At 34.0% G+C, this 25,691-nt stretch overlaps 1 protein-coding gene across 2 annotated transcripts in view; it reads right to left on the bottom strand.

Annotated features, from left to right (window-relative positions):
- LRPPRC (leucine rich pentatricopeptide repeat containing) overlaps nucleotides 1–25,691 on the bottom strand; it is a 105,137-nt gene that overhangs the window by 69,335 nt on the left and 10,111 nt on the right. For both annotated transcript variants that reach the window (XM_037806558.1, XM_037806559.1), the window contains exons 2-14: nucleotides 24,508–24,707; nucleotides 22,827–22,949; nucleotides 18,763–18,884; nucleotides 18,614–18,672; nucleotides 17,803–17,889; nucleotides 17,062–17,188; nucleotides 16,576–16,720; nucleotides 16,095–16,240; nucleotides 15,776–15,881; nucleotides 15,572–15,679; nucleotides 12,719–12,837; nucleotides 8,833–8,923; nucleotides 5,781–5,847 (exon numbers count right to left, since the gene is read on the bottom strand). In XM_037806558.1, the coding sequence (XP_037662486.1) occupies nucleotides 5,781–5,847; nucleotides 8,833–8,923; nucleotides 12,719–12,837; nucleotides 15,572–15,679; nucleotides 15,776–15,881; nucleotides 16,095–16,240; nucleotides 16,576–16,720; nucleotides 17,062–17,188; nucleotides 17,803–17,889; nucleotides 18,614–18,672; nucleotides 18,763–18,884; nucleotides 22,827–22,949; nucleotides 24,508–24,707 (1,500 nt within the window). The remainder of the gene's footprint in view (nucleotides 1–5,780; nucleotides 5,848–8,832; nucleotides 8,924–12,718; nucleotides 12,838–15,571; nucleotides 15,680–15,775; nucleotides 15,882–16,094; nucleotides 16,241–16,575; nucleotides 16,721–17,061; nucleotides 17,189–17,802; nucleotides 17,890–18,613; nucleotides 18,673–18,762; nucleotides 18,885–22,826; nucleotides 22,950–24,507; nucleotides 24,708–25,691) is intronic.

The following is a 25,691-nucleotide window of genomic DNA, read 5'->3' as shown; positions in this document are numbered from 1 at the left end:
TGAGATCACAGCATAGAACTGTATGTAAAGCTCCCCAAACTGTGGAGCCAGGGCCCCTCCCCCACTGGCACTGCAGGCTTAGTTGCAAAACTTCACTGTGGGAGAAAGAAGCAATCCCTGCCGGGAGCAAGGGAATGTAGCTCAACCAAGCTCCAACTTCAGTTTTAATTAACAAATTTGAACTACTGAATACAAACTACTAGCATAGAAAAACCCGGAGCAAGCAGGTAAGGAACCTGAGGTTCCTCCTAGCAGAGAGGAGACAGGGCTGACAGAAAAAAAGATTCATAAACACTTAAAAACAGAGGCTTTTGGAGACAGCTGAGCTCAGAATACTGGAAAATGGCTGTGTCCCAAGAAAAGGGGCACAGAGAACCAGGTACCAACAATGGTCGACTGGCAAAACTGTGGGTTGGGGACTGGCTTTGAAAAGGGGCTTTCTCTCTTTTTCCATTTATTTATTCTCTCATCTGGAAGTAGACCATTAGAGAAAGTTTCAGTTCAGTGATTTTCAGTTGTCAGCACTGACCCAGGCAAGGGTAGAGTCAACAGTGTCAGAGAGACAAAGGAGGAATTCAAGTGTAGAAGATAACTCCATAAAGGGTATATCTTCCCTAAGGAAAGGGGGGTGGGGCCCAGCTCAAGTGGCTGCCCTTCCTCAGAGAATTCAGACCCCAGGACTTTGGGGGGTGGGGGGAAGAAACAACTTAAGCTTGGCTTCTGACACCTTTGGCCAACCTGACCAGGACAGGGTCCACTGAGAATGAAAAGGATCACGCCTCTTTACACTAGTGGGGAGCTGTGGGCTGACGAGTGCCACCTGCTAGGCAGGATAGGAAAAGCACAGAGTCTTTAGGCCTCAGAGCAAAGTCTCACAACCTGCTGGGTCTCACCCTCAGGGAAACCTGATACTGAATACAATCTCCTCCTGAGACCTGGGCCCATCTGGTCTGGGAAAATCTGATTGGGGTAATCAAGGAAACTAGATGCCTAAACAACAAAAAATTACTAATCATATAAGGAAAAATGAAGATATGGCCCAGTGAAAGAAACAAACATACACTTCAACAGAGATAGAGGAATGGAAACAACTAATTATTAATTGAACAAATCTAAATCAACAAAAAATCAAATCAACAAGTTGAGGGAAGATATGGCAAAACAGATGAAGGATATAAAGAAGACATTGGGTGAACATAAAGAAGAACTTGTAAGTTTGAAAAAAACAATTGGCAGAACTTATGGGAATAAAAGGCACAATACAAGAGATGAAAAACACAATGGAGGTATACTACAGCAGATGCAAAGAGGCAGAAGAAAAGATTCACGAACTTGAGAACAAAACACCTGAAATCCTACACACAAAAGAACAGATAGGGAAAAGAATGGAAAAATATGAGACACGTCTCAGGGAACTGAATGACAACATGAAGCACATGAATGTCCATGTCATGGGTGTCCCAGAAGGAGAAGAGAAAGGAAAAGGAGCAGAAAAAATAATGGAGGAAATAATTACTGAAAATTTCCCATCTCTTATGAAAGACCTAAAATTACAGATCCAAGATGCGGAGCACACCCTAAATAGAATAGATCCGAATAAACCTACATCAAGACACCTAATGGACAGATCATCAAACGTCAAAGACAAAGAGAAAATTCTGAAAGAATCAAGAAAAAAGCGATCCATCACATTCAAGGGAAAACTGCGGATTTCTCAGCAGAAAGCATGGAGGCAAGAAGGCAGTGGTATGATATACTTAAGATACAGAAAGAGAAAAACTGCCAACCAAGAATTCTATATCCAGCAAAACTGTCCTTCAAAAATGAGAGTTTAAAATATTCTCAGAAAAACAGACATTGAGAGTTTGTGAACAAGATACCTGCTCTAACAGGAAGTACTAAAGAGAGCACTACAGGCAGATAGGAAAAGACAGGTGAGAGAGGCTTGGAGCACAATATTGGGTGACAGTAGCAGAATAATGTAAGTACACGGAACAAATATAACTGTGAGTATAGTTCAAAGAGGAAGGTTAGGGGCAGTAGGACACCAGAAGGAAAGATAGAAGATAAAGACTGGGACTATATAACTCAGTGAAACCTAGAGTGGTCAATGATTGTGATTAAATGTACAAATGTTTTTACATGAGGGAGAACAAATGAATGCCAACTTTGCAAGGTGTTAAAAATGGGGTAGTATTGGGGAAAAAATAAAATCAATGCAAACTAGAGTCTGCAGTCAACAATAACATTGTAATATGCTATTTAATTGTAACAAAGGCAATATACCAAAGATAAATGTCTATAAGAGGGGGATATAAGGAGGGGTACGGGACTATTGGCATTGGTGGTGTTGTCTTACTTTTTTATTGTATTTTATTTTTATTTTACTTTTTGTTTTGTGGCTTTTTAGTTATTTGGTTTCTTTCTTTTTCCTTTTACTTTTTTTGCCTCTTCCTCTTTCTTTGTGGAAGAAATAAAAATATCCTTATATAGATAGTGATGATGAATGCATAACAATGTGATGATACAGGGAACCATTGATTGTTTACTAAGGATGGAATGTATGGTATGGGAATAAAACCATCTAAAAAATAAACATAGGGATACAAGTGCTGGAGAAAATGTGGATAAAGGGGTGTACCTAATCACCTTTGGTGGGGAAGTAGAATGGTACAGCCCATCTGGAGGGTGTAGTGGTTCCACAGGAAGCTAAGCATGGGGTTGCCATATGGTCCTACAACTCAGTTACTGTGTATATACTTGGAAGAACTGAATAGAGGGACATGTATGGGCATTTATGGTGTAAGTATTCAAGATTTATGTGGACAGAGGTGGTCTAAGGGTACATCGACTGAAGAAAGGAATGGCAAACTGTGGTTTAAACATACAATGGAATATTGAGCTGCTACAAGAAGGAGTGAACTTGTGAGGTGAATGGACATTGAGTACAGTATGTTGAGTGAAATAAGCCAGAAATGGAAAGAAAAATTTTATAATGCCTCACAAATATGGACTAACTATAATGGGAAAACTCTGAGAATTGAGTCTGAGAACATAGGTTACCAGGGGAAGGCTTATTATAAAGGTTTCTAGATCGCAAGCTCTTAGAGCAGTAACATCTATTCCTGAATTGTAACGGTCACTTCTAAATTTTGATTCTGAGCTCTTTGTGTATAACCTTGTTGGTCCCTGGAACTTTGAGTATCTGTGAGATACCTAAGACTCAGAGCCAGACTTCAGCAGCTATGAATGTCAGCATTACCCCATATAGAAAATGTTAAGGAGTCTGAAAAGAGACCAGACTTCAATTAGAGATATGAATGAAATGAACTTGGTTAGGCCTAAGGTAAATCAGACTAAGCAGTAAAGGACGATACTGATGGTGTTTTTAAAACTTTGGTGTGAGACCAAAGGAAGAGATGTTTATTAGGTGCAAAATCTATATTTTCCGTAACACACTAATTTAACTCACATGCTCAGTTTATTCAAACAACATAAGTACATGGAAAGTTGAATAGCAAGTGAAATTTGGTTGGTTTGTACAGGTTAATGTGAAGCCCGAATACCTCCCCAGAATAATTCGGCAGAGAATGAAAATGTATTTGCAAAGTCTCCTTGAGGGACTGTAGGAAAATGTGGAAATATAAATATTTCCCCACCTGGGGAGCTAATGATATTCTAACAAGCACTGGGGACTACCAATTTGGAAAGCCGAGCCCTCAATCTTGGGGCTTGTCCTTATGAAGTTTGTTGCTGCAAAGGAGAGGCGAAGACTACTTAAAATGGTGCCTAAGAGTCACCCCCAGAGAATCTCTTGTTGCTCATGTGGCCGCTCTAAGACAACTTTGCAAATAAACTCACTGCCCTCCTCCACCCGCCCCCAAGTGGGACATAACTGCTAGGGCTGTAAATCTTCCTGACAATGTGGGACATGACTCATGGGGATGAGGCTTGGCCCTAGCGTCGTGGATTGAGAAAGCCTTCTTGGACCAAAAGGGGGAAGAGAAATAAAACAAAATAAAGTTTCAGTGGCTGAGAGATCTCAAATAGAGTTGAGAGGTCATTCTGGAGGTTATTCTTATGCATTATATAGATATCCCTTTTTAGTTTTTAGTGTTTTGGAATAGCTGGAGGGAAATACCTGAAATTGTTGCACTGCAACCCAGTGGCCTTTATTCTTGAAGATGATTAGCTTACGTTGTGTGACTGTGTGATTGTGGAAACTTTGTGGCTCCCACTCCCTTTATACAGTGTATGGACAGATGAACAGAAAAATGAGGACAAAAAGTAAATGAATAGGGAGGAATGGGGGGTATGGGATGCTTTGGGTGTTCTTTTTTACTTGAATTTTAATTCTTATTCTTTTTGTGTGTGGTAGTGAAAATGTTCAAAAATTGATTGTGGTGATGAATGTACAACTATATAATGGTACTGTGAACAACTGATTGTACACAGTGGATGATTATATGGTATGTGACTATATCTCAATAAAACAGAATTTTTTAAAAATAGCTGCCACAAAACCTTTATCATAAAACAGAACAAAAAGATAGTTATGTCCTTATTCAGAACCTTTTATTTTCCAATATTACAATGACTTAGATTGCCAAATTTCCCAGCTCATCATAAACCAGAAGCAGCAAATTAGAACTGTGGCTACTTAAAGTAAGCATACTGAAAACTGTTAAGAATGACAGCAAAAAAGCCTTATGCAAAAATAAAAAGCAGAAACAGGGAAAAAACAGCAACTAGGGTCATTTTCTAGAGGGGCAAGCAGCTCTACACACCTTAATCATTAAGCCTTTAAAAACTCAATGGCTGACCTAGGTATGTAACTGAATGTATTAATTTTTTTTTTCCATCATATTGGGTCAATTTTATGGTTCAAGTATTTTAAGAAGTCTAGGATTTGTGAAATATAATGTCTGCCATCCAAACTGACTAAAATATAAAACGTTAGTGAGGTTAAAGAAGGAAATACCCATGACCTATAAGTTTATGTGAAAAACTTATTTCAAGACTTCTGTGAAAGACAACTGTATAAAAATGTATTCATCATGGGTTCTTTTAAAAAAAAAGAAAAAAGAAAAAAAGAAACGAAATTCTCATTCTACCAGCATTTTTATCCACTTCATTATGTATTCTATACTTTTCAAACTTTTTCTATACTTTCAGACTTTGTTTTTTTTCTTATTGTTGTTCTACTTTATGTTTTGTTTTGTTTTGTTTTTCCCCACAAAACTCACTGAATAGAGTAGAACTACACTGGCCAAAGAAAGGGCTGCAACACAGCACCCCACATACTTGGCCTATCTCCTTCTTGCCTGCAATGGAAGTTCCAGAATATTCTACAGAACCCACTTCAGTGAACAATCTAAAAATTACTGGGATTATGAATATCAGAAGTCATTAACATTGTAGACAAACGCTGTCTGGTAACTGTAGAAGAAATCACAAAATTAGAAACTCATCCTTTTGCAACCACCGACATAAAAACTAGTTCAACAAGGATTACCAATGCTGCTAAAACCATTACTGAATGAAAGGTGTTAGGGAAGAGGATAGACACACTATCTCAAAGTACCACCTGACAGATTTCTTACTAATTACCTTTGCAAGGGAAGGATCTGGTTAACAAACTGCTTAAACATAGCGGATGGCACCAGTACTATACAACTTTGGAAGATAAAAATATCTTCCCTCATACAGTAGTTCAAAAAGATAGGAGAAAACAAATAGTGAAGACCAGGAAAGAATATTATATAAGGTGATCCTCTTACCTCCTAAAGCCTAAACTTAGGCTGCCTCTCAAAGATTTAAATGGGAAAGGCAATGTATTTGATTCCACTGCAAAAGAAAATGATCATCATTATAACTCAGACACCTTGGAAAACTTCTAAATTTCCAATTTATTTGAAAATACAATTATACCAATCCCTTTTAATTTTCATTTTGGAAATTTTACTTAGAAAATGAAAATGTTTTCATACAAAATTAAGTAGATAATGCAATAATATATGTTTACAGTATAAATTATCCTTTTAAGGCCTTTTTACTTTATTTCCATGAATATGTATAATTAATGGATTTATAAATATTCTTTTGAATAAATGGCAATTGTTATACACCAGCATACTCAGAGTCAGCATGGTACATATCTAATGCTGTATGTTACTGGACACCATGGTATTATAAAGGGAGAGACTATGACTACCCTATAGGGCTTTTGTCTTTAAGATGCAGCAGATGAGGAGGGAATTTCTTTTCTGAGAGTAATGCTGAGTAATTTAGTTTCTTACCCATTTTTGTTATGTTCAATGACCTGCATTCATAAAAGAATGATAACCTAAATTCATAATAAAATAGATCTTCATCTCTGTTATGTAATTGATCTTTCAATTTTCAGAGCGTTTGTCTGCTCTACGACTCATTTTGGCCTTTAACTGTACAACCTTGTTTCACTGTTGATGTTATAAAAGCTTGATTTGGCTTAAAACGAGACTCAGACCTTCACATTTTTTTCCCTTGCCATAACTCACAAGGGATGGGATTACAGTAGGAACCTCCTGAATTTCTTTTTCTCTCCTGTTGTATTAAAAAGGTACCATGTAATTAATTTTATCTATTCAGGAAAAATGTTGCTACTGAATGATCCTAGATGGATGGAGTTTAAAAAGAAATTCACAGTAGAGGCAAATTCTACAGACAGAATTAACAAATACAGTTTAGATGAAGATTAAGATACCTGGTTTACTTTAAAAAAAAAGTCACGGGAAAAGTCATAGTCATTTTAAGACTATTTTTTCAAGTCCCCTAAGTATAAATTAAAAATTAACCCAAAAATAAAGGTGATAATGTGAGTTTAGATGAAGATTAAGATACCTGGTTTACTTTAAAAAAAAGTCACGGGAAAAGTCATAGTCATTTTAAGATTATTTTTTCAAGTCCCCTAAGTATAAATTAAAAATTAACCCAAAAATAAAGGTGATAATGTGATATGCCTTTTTCTTTTCACTGAAAACAGCAGAACTACACTGGCCAAAGAAGGGCAGCAACACAGCACCTCCATGTACTTGGCCTACTTCTTCTTTCCTACAATGGAAGTTCCAGATTAAGGTAGGATTAAGTTTGTCTGTCATTTTACTCGGTGTATGAAAATCTAAAAATCATAAAAACTGCTCACAAAAAAGAAATTTTGAAGTGGATACAACCACGTCTCTCAACAACTTTTAATTTTTCTTGACCAAATCTTTAGTAATTTTCCATACCCACTAACACAAATAGGAAAATGTTTCCTACTATCCTACAAACTCATCAAGATAAGTCAATTACTATTCTGTACTCCCTGATATTCATTGTGATGTAGTAACCAATAGTGCACACCTAGGAGCTGTGGAAAGCAAATACTGGCAATTACAGCACTATAACAAAGGTGGAGGGGAGGGTACTGACAGGAATTAAGCTGTAAAATTCTTTAATCTTATAGTTCCTGCTAAATATATATTTTTTTAATTTAATAAACCCTCTTGAAAACTATTTTTATACTATTCAAAATAATATTTTACTGGAATATTGTCAAGAATTTTATTTTTAAAAAGGTGATCGGAAACATCAAGTTTGAAGGCTGCTGCAAAAAGCATTCAGTTTCCTTAGCAACAAACAAGTATGAAAAATCAAGAGGATGACAACAAAGTGAAATGGATGGTATGATAAAGGGAAAAGGCAGCTCTAATGAATGCACCTTACGTGCCCAGATTCTGCTGCTAATGTGTCTCTGTTTTCATCTTGTCAGTATGGAAAATCTATATACAGAATGGACAGCAAAATCAACACACTGTTAGCAGCCAGCATTAGTACCCAACCTTTGACTCAATAACTACCCCTTTGTGTCTAACAGTCACCATTTTTCACACTGGACACTTTGCCTTTCCTTACAATTTTATAATGAACTATTTTTACAAAGCCTCCATCTTCTATGCAATTTAATATAATTTAATCAGATATTAACTTTTAAGAAACATTTTAGGGGGCTAACGGTTGATGTATTTGTTTTTTATTTTTAAAGGATATATTTTTCAAAAGATCTGAAAAAACTGTCAAGTAATATCATGGACATGTGCAAAAATGAAAGAAAACTTTGAAGGTCTCATTTTAAAATAAAATGTGATACGGTAAAAATAATAAAGTTAAGGTCTTTATATTGTGATTCTGGCTTAATCTCTAACCTTGGGAAAATTATTTAACCATTCTATGCCTTTCTCAATCCATAAATGGAGGCAATTTTATTAACATGTAAGAGGTACTATAAAGCACCCCAGCATTTATAAGTATTTAATAAATGGTTCATGTGTTTGGTTTTTTCCTTTTTAATGATGGCTGAGAGATGGAGTCATATAACTTCGTTGTAATAGGCATTAGTTTAGAGAGCATTTTCAGCAACATTTCATCTAATTTTCACAACTGCCACAAAATACTATATCCCCATTTTATGAAGCTGAAGAACAGACACTTCAAAAGACTTCTTCCAGTTCACACTTATTCCAGGTGGTTGAATTATATATAAATGGGATACAAGTCTTCTGGGTTCCCAGTCTAACCTCTACCCTAACCCAATGCACTATTTGAAATTTCTTAAATTATCTCCCAAGTCCTTCTAACTTTAAAATTACTTCCAAATTAACCACAAGTTCAACTCATAAACTGTATTATGAGTTGGGCTTAAACAAATCATATAAAAATTTCCTGGCTTTCATTGCATGAAAAACCTTGCATGCCCACAATAGTAACAAAAATCACTATCTGTTAAGTTTACTGCTAATGCTTCATACTTACAAAATGATAAAACATAGTCTAAGTTCCCGTTTAGCACTTCACTTCTGAACTGTGCTTGCAAAAATGTACTTTCTGACAGACATCCATTTTCCTAGGGATAAAACATATTTCAAAAACACGTCTTAATTAAAAATATTCTGATAGTCCATTCTAATTTCCTGCTTTCCTATTTCTTTATATCAACATATTCTGATAATCTTTCATTAAAAAATTATTTTCTAGAACAACGCATAAGTTGCATAATTGCAGTTTAGCAAACACTGTGAGACGGAGTTCCAACATTACAAATTAAATGCTCACCTTCAAATTAGAGATAATCCATTACCTGTAAAGTGCCATCAAGGAAGAGTTCACTAGTGAAGACACTAGAACAATTCTTTCATTCACAACAAAATAAAAATTCAATGCACCTATCTAAAACATTATTTTTAGGACATATAATGAAGTAAGGATGGAATTTAATTTTTTTTTTAATTCCAAATGATTAGTCACTAGTCCCAACATCAGTTGTTTATTAATTTAAGTATATGAACCAAGATTTAAATCAAATATATGTTTAATCATTTTATAATAGCACAATATTAATTTCTTAATTTATCAATACATAACTGATAAAAATAAATCATTGTATAGCAATATAATAAAACAGCAAGCAGACATAAAAATAATTTGTAGAATTACATGCTGATATGAGGTGCTAAGTAAAAAAAGTAGGTTGCTGGGTAATACAGATAGTACAATCCATTTTTTGCGAAAAGATTTTTCAGTATACACTTTACATCTGAATGACTGACTATACACAGGTTAAACAATAACTATCTCACAACCTGTGGATGAGATGTGTGGTCTCAACACTTATTCTATTTTCTAACCTATAAATGAACATGTAATTTCATTATGTAATTTTTGTAGTTTTTAAAAACTGATGAGAAAAGTATTTCTTAATGTAGTGTTTCCATGTATAGCCACAGGTAACAGCATATCAATACTGTGAGTAGTTGTCTCCAAACCCAAAATACTGAAATTCTGGCAATGGAGGCAAAAGGCAGAACAAATGTAAACAAAATCAGGGTAAGTTTCTAAATTAAATCTAGTTCTCACTAGTGAGAAACCAAAAGCAGTAACAATACTGGAATCTTTAGTGATATTTCTTCTGCAAAGAAATGAAACATCTGGGGAGGTAAGAATATGTGGGAAGACTTACTTTAAAAATTTTTTTTTCAACAGTAAAATATGTATAGCATAGGCTTAAAATATTCTGCTAAGTACTCAGAAAAGGTAAGAAACTCAAGACATAAACCCTATCTTTAAGAGGACTGCAATTATATAACAATTTCAAGGCACTCTAACAATATTAGAAAAATCAGAGAAGGTATTTTGAGCAAAACACTTGTTATTAAAGTATTTGGTGTTCTGCCATGTCTTTCTTAATTGTACAGCACTTCTTTGAAAATGTGAAGTACAACCCTTGTTGATCCAATGCCCTGTCCAAGTCAACTTCTTCATATACCCCCACATTAATCTCTTGCCTATTCTGGTGGGGACAAGAAGTATTTGGCAGGAAAATAATGCATTGGAGTCAAACAAAAGATTATTAAAAACAAAACAAACACAATCAGTTTCAACCTTTACCCTTTGGCCTGGCTTGCCCTGGTCTTAATCAGACCTGCTTCATTCATATCACTAATTGAAGTCTGGGCTCTTTTTCAGCTTTTTTTTTTTTTTTTTTTTGACAGTGGCTGTATGCACTAATACTGACATTCATATCTGCCGAGCTCTAGCTCTGACTTTCAGGTGTCTCAGAGATATGCATTGTTCCAGAGACCAATCAGGTTATACGCTAGGGGATCAGCATCTCAAAGTTTAGAGATAGGCCTTCCAATTTGTAAGAGCTTACAATCTAGGGACTATTACAATTATTGTGTCCACGTTAGGCTATGTTCTAAGATTCAATTCTGAGTTTACACATTGTAGTTAGTCCATATTGGTGAGGCATCATCCCTCTCACCATGTTTTCTCCAACACTTTTACTCCTATATATATATTTTCCTACAATTTTATGGAGTTATATTCACATACCATACATTTATCCACAGTGTAAAATCAGTTGTTCATGGTATCATCATAAAGTTGTACATTTATCACCACAATCAGCACTTGAACATACTGATTACTACAAGAAAAATTGTTTTTTGTTTTTTATTTTTTTTTAGCAATAAGAAAAAATGATAAAAAGAAAAATAACATGTCATACAATACAATATACTACTAAGGACAGCAAATAACACCACTACCAAGAATCCCATATTACTCCCCTATATCCCCCTCTCATATACACTTAGCATTGGCTAACTTCAACTTCCATATGAGACCAAGGGAAGAGATATCTATTTGGTACAGGATCTAAATTTTCTAAACGGTACAACTCTACAGTCGATTTGTTCAAACACCACAATTGCATGGAACTTTGAATAGGAAGTGAGATACGGTAGGTTAGTATAGGCTGGAGTGAAATAGTGACACATCACAGAGTAATTTGGGCAGATAATAAAAAATATATTTACAGCCTCCCCCTCCCCAGCCCCGAGGACCTGGGGGAAGGTGCGGATGTGTTGGACAGCTTCACCTGGACTGGTGTAGATGTTGTCACAAACATTGGGACTGGCGGTTTGATGTGCTGAGCCCTCGAGCATGGGACTTGCCCTTATGAAGCTCATTACCACAAAGGAGAGTCTAAACTTGTATGTAATGGTGCCTAAGAGTCTCCCCCCGAGTACCTCTTTGTTGCTCAGATGTGGCCCTCTCTCTCTCTAACTGAGCCATCTCCACAGGTGAACTCACTGCCCTCCCCTCTACGTGGGACCCCACTCCCAGGGGTGTAAATCTCCCTGGCAACGCAGAGTATGACTCCCGGGGATGAATGTGGACCCGGCATCGTGGGACTGAGAGTATCTTCTTGACCAAAACGGGGATGCAAAATGAGACGAAATAGTTTCAGTGGCTGAGAGATTCCAAATGGAGTCGAGAGGTCACTCTGGTGGACATTCTTATGCGCTATATAGATAACACCTCTTAGGCTTTAATGTATTGGAATAGCTAGAAGTAAATACCTGAAACTACCAAACTCCAACCCAGCAGTCTGGACTCCTGAAGACAATTATATAATAATGTAGATTACAAGGGGTGACAGTGTGATTGTGAAGACCTTGTGGATCACACCCCCTTTATCTAGTGTATGGATGAATGGAGGAATGGGGATAAAAACTAAAGGACAAATGGGGTGGAATGGGGGGATGATTTGGGTGTTCTTTTTTCACTTTTATTTTTTATTCTTGTTCTGGTTCTTTCTGATGTAAAAAAATGTTCAGAGATAGATTGTGGTGATGAACGTGTAACTATGTTATCATATTGTGGACAGTGGATTGTATATCATGAATGTATGGTGTGTGAATGTATTTCAATAAAACTGAATTTAACAAAAAAAATAAAGATAGAAATGTAGACAGACACAAAAACAAAACAGAAAAAACAAACAAAAAGATACAGAACAGCACATATACTATAATTGCATTTATGAAAACGCATATGGAAGTGAAAAGTAATATTCAAAAACTGAAAATTGCAGTTGCACTGGGATTAAGGAGTGAATATGTTAATTTCTTCTGATATTGGCATATTGTCTTTTTAATACAAAAGAAAAATGCTACCTTACCTTTTTTAGTTTAAACAACAGATCTTACTCTAACCAATGCTTTTACAAAGCTATAGAAAATTGTATACAGACATGACTATTTTTAGTTCTCAGTTCAATGACCTTTATGGGGGGAGAGAAGGCAGAAAGCAAATGTTTAATTTCAATGAAATGAAAACCCATACTTGTACTCACCCGCAAAATAGCATATGCTGATTTCACACTATCAAAAAATGGGAACACATAATTTACATATGTCTCCTGATCAGGATTCACTCCCATTTCATGCATTGCTTTGAGGACTTCAATTATACCTATAAGATAAAATTTAGAAGCAAAATATCAGAAAGTTTATTTCAATTACTTTTTGAAACATAATGTAGGATAAGTACTCAACATTTCGTCTGTCTAAAGAAGACAGAAAAGCAAATAAAACAGAGATAACATGATAAATTAAAAGAATAAATAAATTTCTCCTTTCATCATCTCCCTTTATTAACTCAGTAATTCATGCTAGGAAAGTATACAAAGTGTGAGAAAAGCCTCTAGACTGAAAAGTTAGAATTCTCAAGCCAAAAGACTTAAATTTTTTTAACTGAAATTATTGCTAAAGAAAACTTAAAACAACTGAGCAATATGCCTAATGTTTCTGGCACCTGAAATAAGCAGAGATCATAAAACAAAATTGCTATTATAAGAAATAACAATGGCCATAACAATGAATCTTGACAAGATTAAATGCTGCAAAGTAAAGGGATGAAGGGGAGGGGATATGAGGGGAGATCTGTCAAAAAGACAAAACCAGTTTCAAAAAGTACTTTAAAGTGAAGCACACATGTTAAAAAAACCCTAATTGTTACTAACTTCCGCATTCTTCACGTTTTACAACATAAGAATAAAAAAGGGATAGAGGACTATCTGATTATATGAATTGTCTCATTTAAAACCAATTAAAAAGTAAATTGCTTCTTCTTTCCTTCCCTGACTCACATAAAAAAAATCTGTTAGTTATCTCTTACAAGGCCATTTTTTCCAAAGCTATAGATAGCCTCAAATAGTACAAACTGATTTATTTGAGACCTAGTTAATTCTGGAAAACTGCCAAACTATTCAGGTGACACCTGATTTGACAGAGGTTGTGGTTTAATATAAAAGACACACATTTCCTTTTTAAAACTCACTTCTTCAGCTTCATTACTTTCACATTATTAAAACTTCCCCTAATAGTCACTGTTTTTGCCCAGCTGATATCCCCTAAAAACTTGACCATCTTTCAGGACTGTCTGCATTGGAGAACCTAGTTTTTAAGAACTGTAAAACAACTGACAATCTCTTACACTCTCAATCACATTTCTCAGAAAAGCATAAGCTTTTGTGTTTTTCCAAATAAAACTTTCACTAATTAAAAAACTTGGTTCCCCTTTTTTTAATGTCCTTACTGTAAATACTAGTAACTAATTTTTAACCAATAATCATAACTTTTTATAAAATAAATATGGCATAATATTTACAATAGGAGGTGATATTGTATAAAAAGAAATATTTAAAATAGGAGGCAGAAAACCTCGGTTCTAACTGCCAGCACTATTGACAGCTAGATGTGTAGCCAAAGTTCAGTCAACTGAATCTCTCTGCAGTTCTCAGCTCTATCATTGATAAAATGTAAGGTTTCAACAAGACAGCTTTGAAATCTAAATTCTAAGACGCTAAGAAAAGATGGATTCAAGATACAGCTCATTTTTCTATCAGTTGAAGCTAAAACTATAGAAAGAAATTACCTGACTTCTTTCATGTTTATTTAAGTAGTAAAAATTTAGTACCCAATTCAAGTCTAGGTACTATGAGATGGTTGAGGAAAGCAAATTTACCTGATGAACAAAGATTTCAAAAGGAGTACCAAAAGTATTTTCATATCCTGTGTTAAGATGGGCAATATTAACATGCCCAAAGATTTTGACTGGATGATGTAAACTTTCCGTGGCTCAAAAACATTGGGTTAGAGGTAACCTCTTGAAGTTTTCAGAACTGGAGGATATACAAAGTGTTAAACAAATAGCATATTGTTTTCAAAAAGATTTTTCTAAAAAGGATTTAGAGACTTTTATAGCCAGAAACAATTAGGGAATAGGTGTTTCAGTATTTCCTTTAAGCCAGAAGACGACCACATATTTAAAACAAAATTGCAATATGAAAGTCTGCTAAAAAGCACTTTTTTTGTTGTTCGTGCATTTTGTTTGTCACCCACTGTCACGCTAACAACCCTGCATCTCATTCTAAAGCACATTATACTGTGAGATAAAATGAAAAAGACCCTTTTTTGTTTCCCCAAGGGGAAAGTACTTCCGTTAAAAGCATCTTTTTATGAGACTACTCTTTCTGAATTACCAATAATGCAAACCGAAGAATTAGATACTGTACTCTAAAATTTAATATTTGTTCAATTCTTATTCATATCCTATAGACATCCCATGTGTACCAGGAAAAAGTATGCTAAATGCTTTAAGCCTACTTAAGAACCTGAAAGATGGAACATTTCTGTCCTTCAATCAGCAGGCTGTCAGGTCATGAGCACTCATTTTGCAATAAAAGTTTTCCTGCCTTTCCTATTAAGGTAACACAGCTCAGTTGAGAAACAGGGGTCCACAAAGAAAATGGCCACACTTCTTGTTTTGATGAACCACATGTATTACCTTTATTTTTAAATCTTCCTTAAAGGCCAGACAAACTAACTGCTAACACTATATGTAAAACAAACAACTAAAGAGTTTTATTAAAAACTTAAAAATAATATTGTATTGGTTAAAACATGTACTTTTAAATATCAAGATCAGAGATGAAATAAGAAATGAAATTAAGATGAAAGAAATCCATCATGTTTTGTTTTTTACTTTAGAAATACTTCACTAAAATTTAACACAATTCCATTTTCTCAGAAGATCTTATACTCAGGAAAAAGTATGTTTTCCCTAAATACTGAATTAAATGTGTGCTCAAACTTTAACACTGGATCTCTGAGCCATTATAAGTCTGTAAAAGGCAAAACCTAACCTTGAACGTTTTTCTCCTTCTGATGTCCAATTATCAATGGCCAGAAATAGTGAGTTCTGATAGGAAAACCTTCCTCTTTCAGAGCCTTCATTAGCGCTTTTGCCAAATCTGAAAGAGATACCATAAAATATTACAAAACTCCCTCAGCCAAACTTATTAATGTTAAAACTAACATTAATATAATATAGTATAAGAATACAATACCCATTTTATTGTTTAATAAAGCACAATACAGTGTGAACTGGAAGGGAGATGTATGCATCTGGGCTTCCTTCAACCTCTTACAGTAGTCTTTCAGCTTCTCTGCAGGCTAGGAAAAAAACAAAGTCACCAGTATCAGCTAGATCTGCAAATATTCTACCACTTAAGATGAAAAATATGAACCTCTCATCCTCTTTCTACTCAATAATCTTAAAACACAAGAATTAGGTTTTATAATTTTTATAAATAGTCTAATCTCGTAAGATTATTATATTTTAAAGAATCTTATTTCATGTCTACAAAGCAAAAATGAACAAAATACCGTATTCATAGTCACACAATGTTGTAAAAAGAAATTGCCAAAGTCACTCCAGTTGTCTTCCCTTGATACAGGACATGCTAATAAAATTTGCAAAGCTGTATCTTGCAACTTTTCAGTGATCAAAAGCAAAATGAGGTTCATTGCATCTAGGAAGGAAAGAAAAACATCTATGTTACTGAATTGAATAGTATTTTTACATTGCAACCAATATCAAAGACAAAATTGTGAACTGCAAACACCAATAGGATATGTCAGTCTCCTCTTAGGTAAATATTAAAAATAATAATGAAACACTTCAACGCTTTCAAATCAAAGCATTCCCCTGAATTCATTAACTCAAGTTTTTTAGCCTATTAAGCTGTCCTACATTAATCTACCATAGCCCACATTTCCCTATTGTTAGAGAATGCCCTTTCTATTGTGTAAGAATAGCAATTCAGATTCTTATAAAAATCATGAAAATAATTTTTAAAAACAATACCTGGGATATATCTTTTTTCATATGTAATTTTTTCCAGAATATCTGAAACATACTGAGGATACCCAGCTTTACTGAAGCTGAAGATAACTTGCAACAAATCACGGTCCATAAGATAAAGATCAGACTTCTCCACCTTCTCTAGAGTCTAGAGACAGTTCAGAAATTGGAACAAGTTAGAAACTAGGGTTTTTTGAGTATTAAACCTAAATTAAATTAAAATACCAAGATTCAAACAATTGAGAACAAATATCATCTAAAGGTTTAGGTTTTTTTTTTTTTTACAAGCAGAAAAAATTCTATTTCAACAATAACTGTTATAAAACCAAGGTACCAAATTATAATAAGAAATTTCCTTAACTACTGCTGTCTATAGAAAATATCTTTAAAAAGAGGTATAAACTACACTTTTCTGACTCATGCAAAACATAACACTAATTTATACAAATTATTAAAGTCTAGTGTTTATTTACATAACAGAAGCCATACCTGCTTAACATGATCAATGTCACCCTTCTCTGCATATGCATTCAATAATGCTAGGTATGTGTCTGGACCAGGTTCAATTCCGGCCTCTTTCATCACTGTGAGAATGTTTTCTGCATTCTCCATATCTCTGTAAGTTAATTCAATGAAAACAAAACAAACTATTGTAATAATTCCAACTGTAATATTATTATTCAATCTAAAATGCATGATCTATGCCTGCTAAAATTAAAAATTCTTAAGTACTATTTGGAATCATGATACTATCAAAAGAAGAGCAAACACATACAAAACTGGTTATATGGCTCTGAAATAATAAAGATCATAAACATCTCAGATTTTTACAGGTAACTTTTCCAAAAACAAACCAAATTTGTATAATAATTACAGCAACATTAATTAACATGCCCTTTTATTGCTAAGTATATTAAAGTCATTGCTCAAATTAACCTTTTAGGGAAGAATAACATTTATTGAATTACTCATCAAAAATAATTTTTTCAGGACAACATAATAAACTTTAAAGTTACTTTGGAACAGGTCCAAATTTTAAAACTGAATAATTTCAAATTAAAATTTTGTGAAAGATAACTTCAAGGGAAAATTGTAAAAATTAGTAAGTTCTACCTCACACAGTGATTTTTTTTTTTTTAGAGTGGATAAACATGGTTTAAGATCTTTCCACCAATAATTTTCTATAATTTAAACCTCACTGAAGAACCAAAACCTTATTTTGAACATTACCCAGCTCTTGCATGCCCTATAACAAGAGCACTGAACACTGCCTCTGTGACTGGAAGATCCTTGTTTTTCATAAATCCAAGAATCTTGCTGTAATGAAAAAGAAATGAAAATACTCCTTGGAAATACATGTCAAAACCACCTTTTACAACATGCATAGATTTTTGTTTTTAAAATAGAATAGTAACACATTTGTTTTAAATTAAAAACTTCAAATTAAAAACTAAGTCTCTTTCCCACCAAATCCCGTTCCCTGAAATATCAAGTCTTGAAGTACTACTCATCAAAAATACTAGGGAATTTCTAAGTATCAGATTGTTCTCTACTGCTATTAACTTTTAAAAAGCATAAAGTTTAATAAGATTTATTTAGTTAAAAACAAGACTACATTTCAATTTAACCTTTATTTCCCAAATCCTCATCCCAAAGTACTAACAATAAATTTTATACAAGCAGAGAAACAATGCAACTGATTTTATATGAAATCAGCGGAGTAAAGAGAATATTCCGTTTTTTAAATGAACAGTTTAAATGGCTAAGAATGTTACCCTTGGGAAATGTTAAAAATAAATAGGTAAAAGGTAAAGTCAGCTTTATAACTCACCAATTTTAAACCTCTGCTAGGGCAAATAAAATTTTTAAATAAAACATCAATCATGAACTTATTTTTCCCCTTACACAAAAATTTTGTATTTTATCTAAGTTATATTAACAAATTTGCTAGATTAAAATGCTTCTGAAATAACTTCCTTTACTGAAGAAGATGCTTTAAGGGAGATTTTATGCTTAAACATACACTTATAGAGATGCATACCTGGCACCTTCAATATCTCCCACATTACAATAAGCAGCAATCAACCTCTGGTATGTCACCTGTCAAGGAAATGGATGGTTAATATCTTTTCTTTGGATTAAAAAAAAAAGTGGATGTGACCAATAAACATACGCATTTGAACCACCTACTCGATTTGGTTGAATATTTGCTTCCTCCATTTTTGCCAAGAAGTCAGTTGGTGAGAACTTATATTCATTCTGAAGATAGACTTTAAGTAAAGCATTGTAGTGACTTACATCATACACAGTACCTATAAATGAAATTTAAATACAATTTTTAGAAGCGTTTAAAACATGTTTTATCAAAACTAAAATAAGGCATTTATATCTAAATTTAAAGATGGGTAAAAGTATCACTTTAGCACTTCTCCCATCTACCTTAATACTTACCCATCTATACAGAAATAAAATCAGAACAGAGCAAGCTAAGCATCTAAAACAATAATTATTGTGCAATTATAAGTAACTGCCTATTCTGGTATTAAGAGGTCTCTGACTTAAGAGGGACAATTCTCCACTCCCTTCCTGTTAGACAATGCTAACAATATCCCTATATTTTAAAGTGACTGAAAGATTTTTCCATATCCAACAGTCCTTACCACAATACAGACACACTGAGCTGGATGGACTGTGACTGCGGGACTGTGTTGACAATTCTGCTTGTTTACTATCCAGGCTACTCAATGCTTTTGTTTAAATGAACCACTCCATTTCCAGTTGCTGAACACCACTGCTAGTCTGCCATTGTGAATTACCTGTATTCCAATGTCCTTTGTGATGTTTCTCTATGTCCATCTCAACTAGTGCCACACCAATCAAGTCTACCTGTTCAATCTCTTCTGGTAGTTAACAGCTACCAGGGCCTCATTCTATTATGGCAAAATATTTCTGTGAATATTTATGTGTATAATTGTTATCCCTATATTTAGTCATTATTTTTAGTTAATTTCATGTGTCATTTCTTGAAAAAGGTAAAAAAATTTTTTTAAAACATATTGTATCTTTTGTGGTCTGAATTAAGGAACTCTGGAACTATCTAAAATTTAAATTAAAATTCCAAGTTTGGGGATTCAACCCTAAAACAGTATTTTAGTAACCATAAACTACATAACATTGCTTTATGTATCTTACCATATGTCCTATCTTTAATAATACCTTATGGCTCTGCTGCCAATCATTTTTAATGTTTTGACATTATGTTCTTATTTAATCTCTCTGGGCAATAACTTAGAAAATTATCATTTATCTTATACTTATTTTGCTCAAACATGAAGCAAAGACCTATGTTGCAAATATATTTTGGGTAAAAGTCAGGTTTCATGCCTAGATCAGAGCTCACTCTTCCATTAGTACAATTTAGATAATTATTCTCTCCTATCACCTTTTGCTTGCCCACAATGAAATTCATCTGCCACTTTTCTGTCATCTCACAAAGATCAAAAATTATTTCTATAGTTATGCTAATTAGCCTGGCCTTTTACTGTCTAAGAAAAACATGGTGTCATCTGAAAACATTAAGAGGTCACAATGCAGTTCCTTTTATCAAGATCATATATAAATATGTTAAATATGGACCTCTTCTAATACCAGTTTCTAAAAACTTGTTCATACTTTTTTGTTTAGGGTAGTCTTTACCCATATTTTTGTCTTTATATCAGAGGTCTAAAGTTTTTTTCAATCCCAAATAAATAATTTTAATAGCCTTTTGTAAGGAATAGTTTTCTTTAAAAAAATTACACCCATCCTTTTCCAAATGTGATTACTCTCTTAGAGAAACTGTTTAAGGAAAAGTAAGATTTAACTGATTATGTCTCTCTCCCCCTCCCCCACTACGTGGCTGGGAACATCAGTTGGAGCCTTTTCACTATATCTCCTATGAAGCTTTTGAATTGAGCTATGGTAATATATTTACTTTTCAATTTAGTAATATTTAAATTTAGCATTTTCTACAAATCAACTAATACCGCTCTGATACCCAACACGAGCAAAACACTGAAAAAGGTGATGAGGAAGAACCAAGATGAATAAGGTATGATCACCACCCTTCAAGAGTTAGGATATCAAAAAAGACAAGATAGACTCCTCTAATACAAGACAACTTATGGTAACCTCCAGGGCAATACGGAAGAGAGACACTAACTCTGAAGATAAAACTCTAGAATGGAAGGAAGAGTACGAAGCAAAAAACGTTGCAGAAAAGATAAGCAACTTGAAGAAAACTAGTTAAGCCTCTTCAATAAATGGGGCTGGGAGAATTGGATATCTGTATCTAAAAGAATTGGATATCTACATCTAAAAGAATGAAAGAGGAGCCCTACCTCACACCCTATACAAAAATTAAATCAAAGTGGATCAAAGACCTCAATATAAGAGACTCAAGAGACTCCACCATAAAGCTCTTAGAAGATAATGTAGGGAAACATCTTCAAGACCTAGTATTAGGAGTTTGTTTCTTAGACCTTACGCCTAAAACACAAGAACAAAAGAAAGAATACATATATGGGAACTCCTCAGAATTAAAAGCTTCTATACCTCAAAGGAATTTGTCAAAAAGGTAGAGACAGCCAACACAATGGGAGAAAATATTTGGAAACTATCTATCCGATAAGAGACTGATATCTTTTATATATAAAGAAATCTTACCACTCAACAACATTAGTACAAATAGCCCAATAATAAAATGGACAAAAGATATGAAAAGATATTTCTCCAAAGAGAAAATACAAACGGCTAAAAAACACATGAAAAAATGTTCATCTTCGCTGATCATTAGGGAGATGCAAATCAAGACCACAATGAGGTATCATCTCATACCAACAAGAATGGCCACCATTAAGCAAACACGAAACTACAAATGCTGGAAAGGATGTGGAGAAATTGGAACTCTTATTCATTGCTGGTGGGACTGTATAATGGTTCAGCCACTCCAGAAGACAGTTTGGCAGTTCATCAGAAAACTAGGTACTGAGTTACCCTACGATCCAGCAATTTCACTTCTCAGCATTTACACAGAGGACCTGAAAGTAGTGACAAGAACAGATATTTCCACACCAATGTTCACAGTAGCATTGTTCACAATTGCCAAGAGATGGAGACAACCTAAACGTCCTACATCAGATGAGTGGATAAACAAACTGTGGTACATACACATGATGGAATACTATGCAGCAGTGAGAAAGAACGAGGTTGTGAAGCATGACAATATGGATGAACCTTGAGGACATATGTTGTGTGAAGTAAGTCAGATACAAAAGGAGAAATATTGTATGATACCACAAATGTGAACTTTGCGAAAAACATAAAACAAGTGTCTTATATTGTAGAATATAAGGAACCTAGAGATAGACAGCAACTAGTGAAGGGGGAACAATAATCTAACAAGAACAGATAAGATATTGAGGGTAATCTTAATGATATGGGAATGCTCAGGAATGACTATGGTATAGTAGGAGCATATTGGAGGCAATGTAGTTATTTTAGGATATTTGGTTTTTGTTATTTCTTCATTTTGTTTTGTTTGAAATGTTTTTTAAATTTTTTGATACATAAAGTTTTTAACAAACAAAACAAAACAAAACAAAACAAAACAAAATAAATAAGGGGTCAAGGATTGATACAGCTTAATGTATAGTTCTCCAAGAGCTGGACAGTGGTCTGCTGGCAACTGTTTAACAACTGGCTAGGGTGTGGGAGAGGGGAGACACCTGAACTGCAGCATTTACTGATTTTCATGGTCTAAGTACCCCCATCATAGCTACCAACATGACATCAGCTGGCTCACAAAATTCCTGAAAATCTTACAATTGGCTTCCATGCGCTAGTACTAGTTGGCTCCTGCATACCACTGGATGTTCATATTTTAATGAAGACCAAAACCTTCAAGCCAAAAGAATGATTCTTTATCAGTATTATTGGCCAGGGAGGCTCCAGACTTATTTCAAAGGACAAAGAAACATTCCAGCATCTTCCACGAAAAAGACATAACTTATAAAGTATAGGCATGGGGGGGGAAGTAATGCTTATAAAAAGTTATGAGTAATCAGTTTATTCTTAATACCCCTAGATGTCACTATAACTCATGAAATAAATCCTATTATAATAAAAAAAGAATTACAATATTTATGTAAAGAAACAATTTTTTCCTTAAAGAAAAACAATTACATTTTTAATACATAGCATATAATTAATCATACCCAGTTTCTGAAGTTTGTCCCATATCCTATGAGCAAATTCTGTTCGCTCTGAGAGCTTTAGTTCAGGCAAAAGGGAACCACAGCTGCGCAGTAGAAGCAAAGCTTGATTAGCACCTGGGTTACCTATTAAAAAAGTTAATGGATAAAGTTTAACATAGCATCAATATCCCCAGAGATAACTATCAAAATTTAAACTGAAATCTATAAATATTCAAAAATCTCTTGACCCAAAGATAATAGTAAGTACTCAGAAACTATAAAAATCCTATCATAATTCACAAGTATCATTTACAATGTTATTAAAGTTACAACTTGAATTTTTTAAACTAGTCTGCTTTCTTAAGGAAACCAAGATCATGAATATACGTACTTCAAGACTATCAAATACAAAGTACAAAGAAGCTGATTTAAGCACTGCTTGCTGTAATTCAAAGGCAAAGATTTTCAGTGTCTTATGAAAATAGTACAAAGCAATATACAAAACCCATGAATAAAAAATTGGGGTTTATAATCAGTTACAAAATGATATAAACTTTCTTTTCTCTTTATCCATGACCTTTATCTACATACCCTTGAAAGCTGACTTTAAAACAAAACAAGATAAAAAATAAATCTCTATTATATGATTCCATTTATATGAAATATCCAGAATAGGCAAATCTACAGAAACAGGAGACCAGCGGTTTCCTAGGGTTAGAGGGGTGGGAGGGGGTTTGGAGGATTTCTACGGTATGGGGTTTCTTTTAGGGGTGCTAAAAATGTTCTAAAATCGATTATGGTGATGGTTGCACAACTCTGTGAATACGCCAAAAGCCACTGAATTGTACAATTCAAATGGGTGATTCGCAGGGTGTCTCAATAAAGCCGTAAAAAAAAAAAAAAAAAAAAAAAAACAACTGAAGAAAGCTTAAACCCAAAAAAATCAAAGACAGAAAATGATACCAAGTATCTTCAAATGCACTCAATTTTTACAATTGATACTTCTTTGATAGCCCTCATCATTAGGTTCTATAGCTATGTTCTTTTTGTTTCTTTTGTTTTAATCGAGATGAAATTCACATAGAATAAAAATTAACCATTTTGAAATTAACAATTCAATGGCAGCTGTGTTTCTTAATCTGGTTGAAGTTCACAAACTTCAGGAAACTGGTGAATCCTCTGATACTGCAGACAAAATTATGTGTGTATACATTCCAAGTGGCTTTTTTTTTTTCTTGGTAGAGGACCTACAGCTTTCAACAGATTACCAAAAGCATAAGTAACCCAAATAGACTTCAGCAGTTAAGAGAAAATTAAAGGAAAATAATGATTATCAGTCTTTCTGCAAATCTGTCATATGTGATCATCTGAGGAAAAACTGACACTGCACAACAGAAGATTAAGGAAAACTATTATCTTCTGAAACAATTTACCATTGAAAGTGACCCTTCTACAAGCTATGAGGAGCAAAAGAAAAATTTTTGTTTGCTGATTTTTGAAATAAACATCTATAATAAAATGTTTAGTTACTCCCAACTTTGCCCAGCTGAGGTGGAAAGACAGAAATCATAATCATAGCATACAATTATCACAGTCAATTGACAAACTAAAAAATACTGAATTATGCACTCTACAATGAGCTTGCCCCCAAATAAGTACTTATTATAAAGTTCAACTTTTTGAACAGAAAATTTTGAAATACCTGAGTGGCATGTCTTATCAAAGACTTTTTGTAGAAGAGCCTTTGGGATGCGGCCAGTTCTTCGGACAGAATTATCTAGTCTCGTTAGAGCCCAATCAAATTGACTGGCATTTCTTCTGTGAGCAGAAATGGGCTCCTCTTGAAGATGATCCTTTTTTTCAGTGGCTGTGGCATATAATCTGGCTTGGGTGACTAGCTCTCTATAAAATGAAACACGATAATAAACTAAATCAGTTACTATCCATATCGCTCATCTTTTTGAGCAAAAGTTTTATTAGTTATTAAATATATAAAATCCTAGTGCAATACCAAAAATACTCAGTGAAATATGAACTAGTAGGAAAGCCTCAACTACTGCTTTAAATAAAATAATATGCACGGTCAAAAATTGTATGCACAGCGAATCTCCTGAATAACTGAGAATATCTTCATAACTTTCCACATAGAATCATTTCATAAAAGCTAAGATGATAATATAGTGCATTTTAAGTGGGTTTTTCTCCCCCCCATTAACCAAACCAGGTTAACAATGGTAAATGAGGCAGTTTACTCTAAAAGGTCTTCTCACCTCTACAAATGAGACGAGATCTAAAATACATCCAAAATTCTGATAACTAGCATCAAATATTTTCTGGGTTTAAGTTTATTATGAAATTAAAAGCAGACCAATGTCCAAGTTAAAACCGTGCAATCTTTCAAAAGGATCATCTGGCCAAAATAATTTCCTATCTGTCTAAATAAATTTGAAATATTTGTTTCAAATAAACAATATGTTGGCTCTTAATTCATCTGTCTCCGTCTGTCAAAATGCTAAATTAATACATAATTATTTGTATGCAGAAAAGAAACAACTGCAACCATCAAAAATAAAACTAGATTTCTGGTGTTAAACATAATTAATTTTAGGGAAGTCAGAAAGGAAAGAAAAATGTTTATGAATTAAGAAAGGTCAGACAGTTTATAAAGAGCAAACAACTGGTAAACAATTCAATATATTAATAATTCAAGGTCTAATGTGCAACCAAATGCTCTAAAACATGAAATCAGAGGTATTCTACACTGCATGAATACAAGCCATGCCTGATTTACAAATATCAGACATGAAAATCATTCTTATGTATGAAGAAAACCCTTTCATGAATCAGAGTTTAAATATCACTGACAAATTTGCTAAATTCTGATAT

This window comes from Choloepus didactylus, chromosome 17, assembly GCF_015220235.1.
Source record: "Choloepus didactylus isolate mChoDid1 chromosome 17, mChoDid1.pri, whole genome shotgun sequence".
Classification (NCBI taxonomy): domain Eukaryota; kingdom Metazoa; phylum Chordata; class Mammalia; order Pilosa; family Megalonychidae; genus Choloepus; species Choloepus didactylus.
This window is presented reverse-complemented; position numbering and strand designations above follow the sequence as displayed.